Source organism: Amblyraja radiata, chromosome 8 (assembly GCF_010909765.2).
Source record: "Amblyraja radiata isolate CabotCenter1 chromosome 8, sAmbRad1.1.pri, whole genome shotgun sequence".
Lineage (NCBI taxonomy): Eukaryota > Metazoa > Chordata > Chondrichthyes > Rajiformes > Rajidae > Amblyraja > Amblyraja radiata.
In genome coordinates this window covers 44459455-44475403 of record NC_045963.1, presented here as the reverse complement: position 1 = coordinate 44475403, position 15949 = coordinate 44459455, and the positions used below count along the sequence as shown (strand labels likewise).

General features: G+C 42.6%; 1 protein-coding gene and 1 long non-coding RNA gene across 9 annotated transcripts in view; one reads left to right on the top strand and one right to left on the bottom strand.

The window, feature by feature from the left end:
* The window catches only part of qki (QKI, KH domain containing RNA binding), a 411041-nt gene extending 399728 nt beyond the window's left edge, over positions 1-11313 (bottom strand). For 5 of the 8 annotated variants that reach the window (XR_004412882.1, XM_033025727.1, XM_033025728.1 and 2 more), the window contains exon 1: positions 8596-8855. Coding sequence is in view for 7 of the 8 variants with exons in the window: in XM_033025727.1 (XP_032881618.1) it covers positions 8596-8737 (142 nt within the window). In the remaining variant the exon portion in view is untranslated. Of the gene's footprint in view, positions 1-8595; positions 9002-10412; positions 10438-11181 lie in introns of those variants that run through there. The other 3 variants (XM_033025731.1, XM_033025733.1, XM_033025730.1) reach the window with 2 other exon arrangements.
* Positions 9289-9933, top strand: LOC116976133. Its single transcript, XR_004412883.1, has 2 exons — positions 9289-9400; positions 9512-9933. It is a non-coding gene; the product is annotated as an uncharacterized LOC116976133 (long non-coding RNA).
* Positions 11314-15949: the final 4636 nt, after the last annotated feature.

The window sequence follows — 15949 nt, the reverse complement described above, 5'->3', positions numbered from 1 at the left end:
CCTGGGGGGGGGGGGGGGGGGGGGGGGGGGGGGGGTGATTGGCAATCACCAAGGTACAGTGTTGAGTAGTGTAACAGCCTCAGGGAAGAAGCTGTTCCGGCAATGGAGAGACCTGTAGCGCCTCCCAGATGGTAGGAGGGTAAACAGTCTGTGGATGGGGTGAGAGCTGTCCTTGGCGATGCTGAGGCCTCTACTTCCTGAGAAGTAGACACATCAGTGCCTCTACTTCCTGAGAAGATTACGGAGATTTGGTATGTCAAAGAGGATTCTCTTGAACTTTTACAGGTGCACAGTAGAGAGCATTCTGACTGGTTGCATCGTGGCCTGGTTTGGCAACTTGAACTCCCAGGACCGGAAAAGTTTGCAAAAAGTTGTAAACACTGCCCAGGCCAATCACCAGCTCTGACCTCCCCACCATCGAAGGAATTTATCGTAGTCACTGCCTCAAAAAGGCAGCTAACATCATGAAAGACTCACACCATCCTGGCCACACACTCATCTCACCACTGCCATCGAGAAGGTACAGGAGCCTGAGAACTGTAACTGTAGGTTCAAGAACAGCTTCTTCCCTACAGTCATCAGGCTATTTATTAAACACTACAACCTCATAAGCTCTAACTACAATAGGCTATTATTATTGCACTGTTATTGTTTGTTTGTTTTTTCCAGAGTTTGTTATATTATTTATTATGATTACATATTCTGTTGTGCTGCAGCAAGTAAGAATTTCATTGTACTATCTGGGACATATGACAATAAAACACTCTTGACACACATATATTGACAAATATATATTTATACATACGCACACATACATACATTTATACACAAAAACACACAATTTATTGGGACTACAGAGGCCTTCTTGCCACATCAATATTTGTCCCCAGCATAATTGAAATAGGTTAATTCACATTGGAGATTACCAGATTGTGTTGTTTGCAGATTGGTTACAAATTTCTTATATTGCAAAGATTCAATCGGCTGTAAAACACTAAAATGGTCTCTATGATTGCACATCTGACTTGCCCATTTTAAAAACGGTTTCATTCTCACTTATCAATCTTATATATTACTAAAAGTCTGTTCTTGATCTGTTTTGGCGATCTGTGCTGCGATTTCCGAGAGAACGCCGCCACCTACGGCCGTCATTTATGGCCACTTCGCTCAGAGCCCCCCTCCGCCGCATGTGTGCCGAGGATTTTTCCAGTCGATGAAATATGACAGAGATATTAATGATTTTACAAAATTCCCCATTCTCTCTGCTGCCCCCACTGGCGGCAGGGGGGATGGACTATAAAACCAGGAAGTGGTGTGCCTCAATTAGTCTGTAAACTGGAGGAAGGCAGAGGGTCACGTTTCTCTGAGCTGTGAATAACACTGAACACATGTCCACACAATTGTGAGTAAGTACCCTTAATGTGGTTTGAAAATGAAAATATGGTTAAAGTAAAAAAGCACTGCCTGCAAATGGTTGTTTGGGGGGTTTGGGTTGAAATAAAAAGGCACTCTCTCTCCTCTCCTCTTTCCCCCCCCCCCCTCTCCGCCCCCCCCCCTCTCTCCTCTCTCCCCCCTCTCTCCTCTCCCCCTCCTCTCCACCCCCCCTCTCTCTCTCCCCCCCCCACCGTCCCTCCCCTAAACCCCCCTCCCCCTCCCTGCTCCCCACCTCTCCCCCTCCCCTCACCCCCCTCTCAGCACACCCCTCACTCCCCCCTCCCCCTCTCCTCTTCCCCCTGTCCTCAACCCCCTCTCCTCTCCCCCTCTCTCTTTCTCCCCTCTTTTTCTCCCACTCCTCCCCGCCATCCCCTCCCCCACCGTCCCTACCCTAAACCCCCCTCCCCTCCACACACCCCTACCCCTTCCCTCCACCCTCCCTGCTCCCCACCTCTCCCCCTCCCCCCCTCACCTCTCCCCCCTCACTCTCACCCTCTCTCTCTCCTCCCCTCCACCCCCACCTTTCCCCTCTCACCCACCCTCCCTCTTCTCCTCCTCGCCACCCCCTCTCCCTCTTGCCCCTCTCTCCGTGTCTCTGCCCCTTCTCCCTCTGCCCTCACTCTCTACCCCCCACCCCCCCCCCCTCTCTAGATGTGACTGCAAGTTGGGGGCTATGCGTCAGTAGATAGGGTGGTTATGGGGTAAAAGGAGCAAATTAATAATATTAATATAATATCAAGGGGGGTAATTAGCGCGAGTGCGGGGGGGGGGGGGGGGGATAGTTAGTGTGTGTGACGCTGCATGCCGCCTCCCCCCCCACAACCGCACGTTGGGGGAACAGACCCAACGGGTCTGCACTTGGTCTAGTATTTTATAAAAGCAATTGTGCATTATAGCAAGTACCCTGTCAACACCACACTGCTTTCATCCTCCTTTACTTGTGATGATTACATACTAAGTAAAATTAAACCATATGGTCCAGCCCTGGGAATTTTAATCCCTATGCTGCATATTAGTTTAATTAATTAGTGAAATAATTTGTCAATATACTACTATGTGAAATTAAACGTATCGTACAACTTTACTGTCACTGATGTTAAAAACAAAAGTAACTACTTTTGAAAATCCAGAGGAATACCCCAAATTGAATCAGCAAAGGAAGCGGCGACAGACACTCGAAGGAGGGTATTTGCATGTATGTATGAAAATGTAATCAGGACACCAACCCAGTCAGCCAATAACATTGTTGATTTTGACAATAACATGAATGGCAACACTACTTAAATGCAAACTGTACTGGAAAAGTGACCAAAACTTTAGTAACATAACCAACTTTTATGAACACATAACAAATGTCCTTTCACCTGTATTCACAAGACACCTATAATTTATCTGCTGGGAATATATTGCTACACTTCAGTGTAAAGTAAATATAAGTGGTACTGACTCTCTACTGAGCCTGACATTGCAAGTCAAAAGATGTGCAATATAAACAATATTGCAGCAACTTAACATTCATACCAATTTATAATTGCACTGCCATTCAGGGCAGCACACGAGTTTTGTATTAATACAGAAGGGAACATTATCCTTCCCCATTCTGAATTAACACTAAAACTTGGAAAGGAATAAGAAACCAGTAAACAGATTACAATAACTTTACATTTCTCTTGCACCGTTGACATAGTGAAGCATCCCAAGTGGAAGCAAATTACTTCTTGGTCAGCATATTGCAAGTTGAAGGCCCCGTTTCACCGGCTCCCAAGGTCTTCACAGACAAAACTACTGTCATAATCAAAAGAATTAAAATTTTGATTAATAAAATATTTTTAAGAAGTAATGAAATAGAAATAGCACGTAAAACTCTGGAGCTTAAGATCTGGATGGGTGATGGCATGGCTGCCAATCGTACCCAAAGATGCACAAGAATTCTGAACGGTAAAAGGGCCACATACTCTAGATATTGCAGGCCTGTAGGAAGCTATACAAGCAGGAGTGGCAAAGGAAAATGGAATGATTCGAATTTGAGACTGAAGATTTTAAATTAGGGAGAGTCAATGTGAAATATATTTTTAAAAAGCCAACCTTCTACAATCCCTTCATATTAATAATGACAATTTAGTTTTGCTGCAAAGAAATACAGAGCTTTCATACTGGCACAATTGGAACAAATTGGACTAGCAAATACTTAAAAGGTATACTTAATTAACTCCATCCTCCTGCTAAATATACAAATGTATTAAAAGTAGCCATTTCCAAAATGCATAGTATCACATAATCTCTCCATCACACACATATATTAGATATGAATGAATCTAATGGGTATTGGAAAACATACTATAACAACCTTGGAACTTTAGGAAAATGTTTCTCCTGAGTGCTGTTGGCTCGAATTCTCCTGTTCCATATACTTGACATTTTATAATGGTTTGTACTTTGTATTAAATTTTTTTTTAAAAGTTCAGTAATAAAATGTTCAAACTTATTTAAGAAAATATATTCTATTTGCAGACGTTTCCCTTCTCCCAAGCCTCCAAGCATTAAGGCAGTTGTATATCTAAATGATCTGCATACATCACATTGACATTCACAAAATAATTTGTCCAAGAGCAAATCCAGAAAGTTGTCAGAAACTCTTTCAATGAGTCAGGCACAATTATTCCCCAATCACAGTTTAGTCCTGACAATGCACGAGTTTCATATTTAGTATGACTATTGGAATGATAGCTCACCAGCACTTTAATTTATACTTTAGGGAATTAAATTCTTGTAGTCTATGTAGAGCAAACTGCAGGAGTACTATATTGGTAAATAGAATACCATATGCAGTTTATGCCACCATAGCCAGGAACTTAACCCACAATGACTTCTCCAATAAATTTTCTACCGTATTTGATGGCGAACTGAGATTCATAAATTACCATGAAAATGAACATAAATTCTTCTTAATATCATACAAGCAAGCTATAGAATACCATCATTATGAAGTGCTTCAAGAAGCTGGTCATGGCGCACATCAGTTCCGGCCTCCCAGCCAGCCTTGATCCATACAATTTGCCTACTGCAGCAACAGGTCCCTGGCCCGACATTCATCTTTGGAACATCAGGATGACATGGACATTTATGTCAGATACCTATTTATTGGCTACAGCTCCAACCTCCAACACCATAATTCCATCCAAACTCATCTCCAAACTGCTGGACTCAGCTCCCCCCTCTGCAACTGGTTCCTTGATTTCCTGACCCTTGATTTCCTGACCCATAAAACACAATAAGTAAAGATTGCTGACAAAACATCCTCAACAATAATTCGCAACACCAGTGCCTTGCAAGACTGCAAGTCCCTATACTCTCACAACTATGCCACCAAATTCTGATCTAACTCCATTAACAAGTTTGCAAATTATGCCACCATCATGGGCCAAGTCACAAACAGTGACGAGTCGGAGAATAGGGAGGAAAATAGGGAGCTTAGTAGCATGGTGTCAAGACACCAATTTCTCCCTCTGTATGAGAAAAATGAAGGAGTTGGTCATCGACTTCAGCAAGTGGGGTGGAGTACACACCCCAGCTGCAACAAAAATGAAGTGAAGATGGTGGACAATTTCAAGCTCCCAGGTGTAAATATCACCAATTTGCCCTGTTCCAATTACATTGATGGCATCCAAGTAAGCATGTTACGATACAACTTTATTTATCCCAGAGGGAAATTGGTCAGCCACCAGTGAAAAGAAACAGTTACAAGGCATTGAAAGTGTCATGTGCATTATTATAATAATGAGATTTCAGTGACCTGTTATTGCACAGCACATATGTAATTTGCACAAACATGAAATTAAAATATCGAGTAGAAAAGTCCAGGATAAGGGATGTGCAAAGATTGCAGGGAGGGGGAGGAGTCAGTCTACCCCACAACACAAGTGAGTGTTGTACAGTTTGAAAGCCACAGGGAAAAAGGAGCTTCTGTGCTGCACCTTGGTGGGACCAGTTTGTTGCTGAAGGTGCACCTCAGCTTGGCCAGTGTGTCATGGATGGGGTGAGATGTATCGTCCAAGATACTCCACAGTTTGAAGAGCATCCTCCTTTCTGAGACCACCTCCAATTAATCCAACTCCACTCCCAGGACAGAGGCAGCCTTGCTGATGAGCTTGTTGATTCTGTTGGCATTCTTGGCCTTTGCCCTGTTACCCCAGCGCACAACAGCGTTGAAGATGGCATTAGCCACCACCGATCGATAAAACATCTGCAGCATCTTACTGTAAACGTTGAATGAGCAGAGCTCTTACCAACTTTTTCAGATGAACCTTAGAAAGTATCTTATCCATGTGCAACACTGCTTGGTATGTTAAGTGTTCCACCCAAGACAGCAAGAAGTTACACAGTGTTGTGAATGTAGCCCAGTTCATCACATACCCTCCTCCCATCTACTCCATCTTTATGTCAGCTGCCTCAGGAAAGCAGCCAACATAATCACAGATTACTCATGTCCCGGCCATTCTCTCTTCTCCCCTCAACCATTGGGCAGAAAATACAAAAGCTTGAAAGTACATACCACCAGATAAGAATACCCCCCTCCCCACGGTTATTAGTCCCTTGAACAGCCCTCACATGCTGAAGAATTCCTGATCTCCCAATCTATCTTGCAGCATAAGCACTTAAAAAAAATCTGCACTATCTCTGTAGCTGTGTACACTTTTTTTTCATTTTCTCTTTTGCACTGCCTGATGCTTTGAATTGCCTGGATAGCATGCACGGACTAGAAGGGTCGAGATGGCCTGTTTCCGTGCTGTAATTGTTATATGGTTATGTCAATACCAACATTATGTTTATTTTGGCACCTTGTTAATAGCAGATTAATTTACGTAGTAAAAAAGGAAACTGACACTTCTAATATGTTGGTTCTAATTGAACTAACCTTCAGTTCATTATAGAGGGGAATGTAAATATTTTGATATGCGAAACAGGCACGTTTGCGGAACAAAAGGGTATGGAAAAAAATAATTGCAATAAGCGCTGAGAGCAAATGGTTGTCGTGAGTGTTAAATTCTGATTGGCGTTTAGTGTCTTATGGACAAATGTCAGTCACCCTGCGTGCATTTGTTTCGCAAGTAACAAGAGGGCTTTGATACAATGCCTCGCTGATTTCATAGTGCAAGATTTGGCACCCCCTAGCGTTCAAACGTAGAACTTGTATAAAGTTTGGTAGATTTATGCAAGCAACAGCGGCGTTTGATTCTGAATGTGACCTGGCTCCTAACCGTGAAAAGCTAAAGCAGAACAGCGATTCAACTCTGCAGGCATTTCCTCTCCACTTTAGTTCATATTTTCCTTTCAGAAAAAAGGGAAATACTTTCCAACCTCGGCCTAGTTGCCTAGCATTGTCGCTGCGGAATTGGTGGTATGAACAGATGCTGTTTGAGAGATCTCCAAACGTGCTGTAAAGGACACTGAACTCAAGTGAAATGGTCGTGAATGTCTTTTGCTGACGCCCTTGCTTGGTGCAAGGAATTGACATTGCAATAGTTCATTATTTAAGATACGCGTCGCAGAGTAGCATTTGTTATTTGGCAGTGCGGATTCAAAGCGAAAATACCATACACCGAAACAGTTAACGAATGTAACGTTTATGCTTCTCACTTTAAAATTTGCATCAAATTTATGAATGCCATACAGCGCCAGGCAAGTATACCCAAGACTACTTCCTCGCAATATTTACTTCCCCCACATACAACTATTCTTTTGGATTTACATTCGCCCAGTAGTTTAAAAAAAATAGAGTGCAGGGAAATCGATGTGAAAGTTGCCTGCCCAGTTACAGACTGATCCCTTTCAACCGACTGCAGGTCCATATTACATATTTGTTTACTCTCCCTTCCCCAATCTAATTCACCCCAGTTCTCTTTTCGCAAGGCGAAATCTGAACAGTTCCACTGAAATTACAAAGTTAAACTCCCTCAGCTTGGACTTCCTCTTTACACTACGCGAACTCCTTTCCGACGAAATTCCTAAACATTTGCCTGAAATAAAGCACATCTTTGCGATCCTTGGATCGAAGCAAATTAATCTTATCTCAGCCGTTCGGCACTATGATGCCTTTATGATACTGCAACCTTTCCACATTTCGGCGCAATATCTACTGCATGTGGTGCGAGGCAAAATAGGATCACAATATAGTCGACCTCCATTTAAATATTAGCATGCAAATAGGGGATGAGTTCCGCACATAAGTATAACACGAATACTACAACTCTTAACCAACCTACGCGCCCCATAAAGCTCGAACCTAAGCCAGCATTCACTGTTAGGACTGCCCTAATTTCATCAATCACTAGTAAAACAAATCAATCCCCGTGCCTTTCCTACTAAAACACCCGTAGATCCCAACGGGGATCATTGGAGTTGATCTGACCCCAGGATTGCCACTTCCTCGTCTGCAACCCCCCCCCCCCCCCCCCCCCCCCCCCTCTTCCTTCTCTCTGTCCTCTCGGGGTCTTTACATCCCCTTCTTTGCACCTTGCCCAGGTTGCACCTGAACCAACTCCACGTCCCCCAGCTACAGAGCGTATATGTCAATCTCCTCTTTGCCTCCCACAGCGTGAATCCTCTCCACCATGACAATCACAGCCTCTCAATAAAATCAAAATCGCATTGGTGTACTCGGCCGCCCGGTGCTAATCCAACCGGGATGCATCGGACACCGAGCCCGGAGGATCCAGCACCGTCCGGCGGTGGCCCAACTACGTGCAACCAACCCCCTTTCCGCAGGAGCTCTGGCTGCATGCATTTTGTGGATTAGTAGACTCTAGTCTTGTAACCCACCCACCCCATCTTGTCCATGCATTTGCAATCGCCGCCACCCGATGCTAAACAAGACGTGAAATACACGTCCACGCCCGGCACTCCACCGTACAAATACTCGCGCTCTACAATTCTCAAGTGACACCCCATCTCCTCCCAAATGTTTAAAATTACGCAGCCTTTGCAAATACGCGAGTTTGTAGTTTCCAGTGTTTACAAAGCCTAGCCACTCCCCCTCCCCTCCCCAGCGGAGGGCTGCGAGCAAACTAATCCCGGCAGCGATGTAGAGGAGATACCACTGACACGGGCGCTCACCCCGTTAACATGTGTGTGAAGGAATGTCCCCACCCCGCTTCCCCCTACCTTCGTCCAGCAACCGCTCCAGATGGTTGAAAATGCCGCAGAAGTTGGGCAGGCTACTCATCAGCTTCTTGTCGTTCATCAGTTGCATGAGATAGTCTGGGGTCGGTTTTGGTCGCTCCTTATTTTCCATTTCCCCAACCATATTCCAACAAACTTCCCCCCTTCCCCAGAACACACACACACGCGCGCGCGCGCGCGCGAGCTCAGGAAAGTTCTGGCGTTGCAAGACTCTCTGGAATTTATTTCCCCCCTTCCTCCCTCCTTCCTCTCCTTCTGTGGGTTTGCTTGCTTCTCTCTCTATTTTTGTTTTGGTGGTTTTATTTTTGTCCGTCTGTTGGTTCTGGTCCTGCGGGAGGGCTGCGAATCGGGCTGTGCTCCACAAGGCGCGGCGCCTCAGTATCTTTGCTCAACACTGCCACAGCCGCTCGCGCACTAACGGCTCTCCAATGGCTCGGGCTCGAGTTCAACCCTCGGACGCCGTCACAGCCTCGGGGAAGGCAGTTGGAGGGAGGAATTGAATTGGTCATGTGACGCGCGAGCTTCTAGTGCCCCTCGCGTACACGCGCGGGTGAATCGGAGGGAGAGAGATTCCGCGCAGGCGCCGTGGTAGCTGGGCCTGGATAGCGATTGAACAAAAACGAGAGGCCGCCACACCGCGTTTCTGATTGGGCGAGAGGGGCAGCGGGGGCGGAGCCCGGGCCCGGGGCCAGATTGCGCGCCTGCGCACTGAGTGAGGGACGGGAGATTTGCGATGCAGAGTAGCGCTGCGCTGAAATAGTTGACAGATGAATTACCCCCGAGAGATGTGGGTTTGTATTCACTTTCCATTTGCTATTGTACCTCACACAATCAGCTTATTCATATACATATAAACTATCTGTGTTAGCTGCTAAATACCTGTTTCTTTGGATGGAAGGTGGCGAAGGAGCCTAAATATTCATGAGTCTCTCTCTCCTTCTTTTGAGTTGGTGCTGAGATATGGAGGGATTGCGTTAATGAATGCATGCCTGTACACGCGGAAACAGAAACCGGGTAAAGAAGGAACTCTTCAGCTTCATTTGTTTAAAATCTACACTTCATCAACTGTTCCCATGGAAAGTAACAGTATATTGTCAGGCGATATAATTAATTCTAGGCTCGATGGATAAGAAATGCAACACGTTCTCATCTCGAATATGGTTTCGATCACACCTGTTCTTGCAAATATTTAATGGAAATCATCATTTTACTGCAAAATCGATCATGTTTAGATTACATACAAATAGTTTTGCACCTAATCTAATATTAATTTTCTGTTTTATAGTGTGAAATTGTCAAATAAAGTTTAACTATTCCAGATCCTTCCTTTAATTGTGTTACTTGTCAAAAAAGCTCCCATTCGCAAGAGTTTACAAATGTGTGGTTTTAACCTGTTCCAAGCTTGGCTGTTTTATTGGGCAGCGCGCGTCCTTCCCTGCTTCGATTCAAAATACATAATCTAAGGGGTTGCAAATATTTCCAAACAGATTGAATAAATGTGTGGTAAAGCGACCGTCTATCGTTACAATTCCAGCTCTACCTTTGTGACATTGATATAGCCACAACTGTCTTGAAGTTATTTGTGCAAATAATTCGTTTGGTTGATGAGTTGACGCCGTGCTGAAGGAAAGAAGGGTGCATGTTTACTTCGGCGTCAGGACGATAGAATGTTATATATTTAGCGCTTGGAGGAGAAAGGTTGTGCTTTCTCCCACCAGGCGATCAGGAAAAAAAGACCCATGTACCACAACTAAGTGGTTGGTGTCCGCAGCAGATCAAATCAACAAGGGCATACTTACCAAACGACCTATCTTCCCACATTTTCTGTCGGATAAAGACAACATTGTTAGCTGTAATTTGAATACATACGCATTTGCATTTCCACAAATAAAACATTTTTTTACCGCTCAGCTATTTTTTGCCAAGATCCTCCAACGTGCAATCGCGACGTTTCTATAATATATATTGTTCCCGGGGATTTGAAAATAAATACGTTTTATTGAAAATACAACGCATCCCAAATGCTCCATCACAACATAGCAATTATTTGCCACGATTGTTGATCCAACACTAAACTTTGATTAAATATTAGTTGTTTCTATTGATATACAGTTTCAAACGTTTCAAATAACAAAGCGAGTCAACTTTTGTTTGCTTTGGCAGGTACCTTTCGAGACATATCCGAACCAGAGTGATCAGTAAACTGTGTGGTGTGATCAATGGGATTGTGGTGGATTTTTAATTTAAGTGAAAAATCCTCAACATCCCTAACAATTAATTTTTCAATTACATATCAATTGGATGCTTCCGGAATTTGTTGTCCGAACGTGAAAGCGGTAGGGAGTTCATGTCCGGTGCCATCTTTTGGACCAAAGAATTAGTTTTAATTTCGTCTTTCATTTTCCTGCAAACCTTAAATTAAGAATGAAGCAAATCCAATTAAACAAATCTCCACATCAAGCGGCGACTGGGTGGGTGGAATTGGGGCATTTTCTTGGGAATGTAGAAATGTACAGGGGCGGTGTTGCAAAGCGCGTGGAAAATATATACATTGTAGTTTTTACAAACCTTCTGGAAATATTTATCTTTTCATAGATTTGTCCACGTTGCTTTTGTCAGCAGACTCGGTCAGCTTTCCGATACTTTGCTTACACAGAATTACTGCCTAACAAATCATTTCACTCCTTGCTTCCACGTCTCTATTTCTCCCGACACGAATCGACATATCAGTTTGCAAGTCAGCATTTAGCAACGCCGTGCCAGTTTCAATTGCCATGTGATCTGGTTTTACAGTTTACTAATCTGCATTAAAACCATTATTCTATCTCTGAAATTTCAACCGCTTCAGTTGAGCAGACGGAAGACCTGCACGTTGTCTCATGCAAAGATATGATGAGATAATATAATTATTTTCGATGTCTTCCAGTTTGACTGATTATTGTTGCATTCATCTTTACCAAAAGATGAGCTCCAGCTATTGTACATCTACAAACATCTTGGAATGGAAATATGGATCTGCAATGCCTACAGGAGGCTGGCGAACCGCTGAGTTGTGGCTGCTCGACATAATAAAGATGATTTAAGTTAACAATATTGAATGTCCACAAATCAGACATGATAAATAGGAATACCAGCCCCGCAATAATACATTATTCAAATATGTAACCAGTCAACTCGTCGACACGAAACAACCTTTAGGTAATCCATTTGAGCTGAATCTTACATGGCATCATATCAAACACTTGTAAAATACAATGTAGGCATATTTGGTACTCAGCACATGCCCAAACTACAACATATAAAAAACATAATAAGAGACTTCTTGTTGATAATTTTGCAATAAGGACACTCAAATGTGACGGATTTGATTAATAAAAGTTGAGGGCTAATTATTTGTGCTTACGCGGTAGCTACCGATTAGGACAGCTACAATTTGCCAAGTTTACAAGCTGAAATGTTCTCGAGACCAGGATGACATGTCACCTATTCCTTTTCTCCAGAGATGCTGCCTGTCCCACTGAGTTACTCCAGCTTTTTTTGTGTCTATCTTCGGTTTAAACCAGCACCTGCAGTTCCTCCCTACACTTAAGATCTGCAACAGTTCTCTCCAGCTGGGTGGTATTCTTAACTCGTAATAAAACACAATGTGGATGGAGAAATCCCCAATGTCTAAATATTTATTTGGAGGTTAGACAGATTTTTACAAAATGCATTGAGAATGTTCAGTGGGCCTCCAAACTATCTGAAGATATCCCGACCCGTCACGTCACCTATCCATGCTCTCCAGAGGTACTGCCTGATTCGCTGTGTAACTTCAGCACTTTGTGTCCTCTGAACACTTTATTCAATGCATGATATGACTTTAATATTATTCTGGAGAATCTAGTGAGAATTAGTCTCTAATTCCAGATAGGCTGTAAATTTACCAAAATCATACTAACTATGCTAAACCTATGGTTTTTGAAAAGTTTTAATCAATAAAGTTGGCAGACACTTAGATCTCTATTTTAATTGAGTTTTGGTTGATAAAATTAGCTGCCTCTACAAAGAAGTCTACTTAAATTATCCAACCAGATGGTCTAAATCTGATAATAAATGTGTACGTGTGAAATTTGATCATTTTTTAGTGATACCAATGTGTGTAAAATATATACATTCTGTTCTCCATGAAGTTACATTTTCAAAATTGTAGGGTAGGACAGAACCCGCTGATGTGTCTTAATATAACAAACTGGAACGATCAGCAGATATTTTCTCAACATAAAAAGTTCCTCACTTTTTACCCAAGTTGGAATCAACAAACCCTCACTGCAGGAGCCTGGCAGCTAAAGTGATCCAGTTACAATGGTGAACAGAACATTTAAGCTTAAAGTTTCACTTTACAAAGTTTAGCATAATGATATTGTTTTGGTAAACTTGTAAACTCTCTGGAGCTTTGAAACTTAGTTTTGAACATTGACAAATTTGAACAATTAATTAAAATTAAGATGAAGCAAAACACTTTAGCCTCATTGTCTTCAATGATGATTCATTGTTACATGCTATTCCACTGGAAATAGTCAATAGACAATAGACAATAGAGTAGGCCATTTGGCCCCGAGCCAGCACCGCCATTCAATGTGAGCATGGCTGATCATCCCCAATCAGTACCCTGTTCCTGCCTTCTCCCCATATCCCTTGACTCCGCTATTTTTAAGAGCCCTATCAAGCTCTCTCTTGAAAGCATCCAGAGAACTTGCCTCCACCGCCCTCTGAGGCAGAGAATTCCACAGACTCACCACTCTCTGTGAGAAAAAGTGTTTCCTCGTCTCCGTTCTAAATGGCTTACTCCTTATTCTTAAACTGTGGCCCCTGGTTCTGGACTCCCCCAACATCGGGAACATGTTTCCTGCCTCTAGCGTGTCCAAACCCTCAACAATCTTATATGTTTCAATGAGATATCCTCTCATCCTTCTAAACTCCAGAGTGTACAAGCCCAGCTGCTCCATTCTCTCAGCATATGACAGTCCCGCCATCCCGGGCATTAACCTTGTAAACCTACGCTGCACTCCCTCAATAATATCAGCAAGAATGTCCTTCCTCAAATCAAGATTGTTTGTGTCCTCCTTAGTGAAGACAGATCCAAAGTACCTGTTCAACTCATCTGCCATTTCCTTGTTCCCCATAATAAATTCACCTTTTTCGGTCTTCAAGGGTCCAACTTTGGTCTTAACTAATTTTTGCCTCTTCTTTAAAAAAAAATATTTTTATTTATTAGAAGTACAGTAAGTTACAGTAGTACAAGCCACATAAATCTTATTACATTTATTGTACCCCTTCATTTTTTAAGCTTTAAGGAAAGATAAAAATAAAGAAAGTAAAGAAAGTGAGAGAGAGTCGTGTTAGTGTGAAAGAGTGATCAAAAAGAAAAACCCATTAAACAAAGTTAGGGAAAAAAGTTAAGAAATAGGCCATAGAAAAGAAAGAAAGAAAAAGAAACAAAAGCTCTATTATGAAAACCGCGCAAAAAGGGATATACCAACTTCGTATTTTTCATCCCCCCTTACCAGATCCTGACACCATTTCATTTTTAAAGTACTGTTGCACCTTATACTTGTAGTAAGTCGATAAATGCAAAGGAGGAGTCTCATATCTTCCAGGTGTAATGTTTCAAACATATTTGAAATCCACATTTTTATTGTTGGTATAGGAGCGTTTTTCCAGAATTTAAGTTTTTTTTTCCTCTTCACATACCTAAAGAAGCTTTTACTATCCTGCTTTATATTCTTGGCTAGCTTACCTTCATACCTCATCTTTTCTTTCCATATTGTCCTTTTGGTTATCTTCTGTTGTTCTTTAAACATTACCCAATCCTCTTGCTTCCCGCTCATCATTGTTACGTTGTATTTCATCGCTTTAATTTTTATACTGTCCCTGACGTTCCTTGTCAGCCATGGTCGTCCCTTTCTCCCCTTGGAATCTTTCTTCCTCCTAGGAATGAACTGATCCTGCACCTTCTGTATTATTCCTAGAAATACCTGCCATTTTCGTTCCACTGTCATCCCTGCTAGTGTATCTTTCCAGTCAACTTTGGCCAGCTCCTCCCTCATGGCCCCATAGTCCCCTTTATTCAACTGCAACACTGACACCTCTGATCTACCCTTCTCCCTCTCCAATTGTAGATTAAACCTGACTATGTTATGGTCACTGCCTCCTAATGGCTCAGTAACCTCGAGGTTCTTTATCAAATCCGGTTCATTACATAACTCTAAATCCAGAATTGCCTTCTCCCTGGTAGGCTCCAATACAAGCTGTTCTAAGAACCTATCACAAAGTCACTCTACAAAGTCCCTTTCTTGGGACTTGAAAGATTGAAGAAATTCAGCCTTGTACATGTTGCCATCAATCTCTGTTGCTCCAATGGTCCCGGCACCACCCCAGCAGAATGTCCACCTTGACAGCCAGTGACCTGAAGTGTCCCGACCAGAAATATCGCTTATCTATGTTGCCCAGAGATGCTGCAGACCGCTGAGTAACTCCAACAGTTGCGTGTTTTTTTGTAAGCAGCATTTCCAAATCCTTGTGTCGACAGCCAATGTCCTTCTAGTGGTTGGTCTGAGTTTCTCAGTGGTTCTTCTTTATCTCGTTTTGACACAATTTCCTGTAACGACATTGGAAAACTAGGAAAATGTCAGCAGTGGAGGAGTGTGTGCTGAGTATAGTGGGAAAAATGCAATGTAAATCATAGAAATGTGATGTAGAGGAAAAAGGTTTTTGAGGTGTACAATTGAGTGAACTCACAGAAACCCACCGGCAAAGGTTCAGCATGATGGTTAAAATGTAGAACCAATATGCAATGATAGGATTCCTTTCCCACAATCCGGACATGTCAAATCGACTGTTGATGAAAGGTCATGAACCTGAAACAATAACACTCCATGCTGGGTGTTTCACGTGCTATGTGATCAATTCTGCAATAGTGTAGATGGGGCATCTTGCTTGGCATGGGCAAATTGGGCTGAAGGGCCTGTTTCCCTGCTGTATAACTCTACAATGTGGAAAATACATCAGTAAATTTGAAGACAGCATTGTACAGCAAACACCAATGAGTTTAAGAATTTAATAATCCATTTTAATGATATTTGTCTATCCTTCCAAAAGGCAGATGGAACTTCAGATTAACATCTAACCTAAGCACTTGTGTAGGATTTCTCTGGAATTATCAGCATGAATTATGTGCTCAGCATATTCAAAAATACAACCTTTTGACTCAATGGTCAGGGTGCTACCACTGAATCTCAATCTTCAGCAAAGTTTATATTGTGAATTATAAATAGAAAGTGTTGGCCAACAAGTA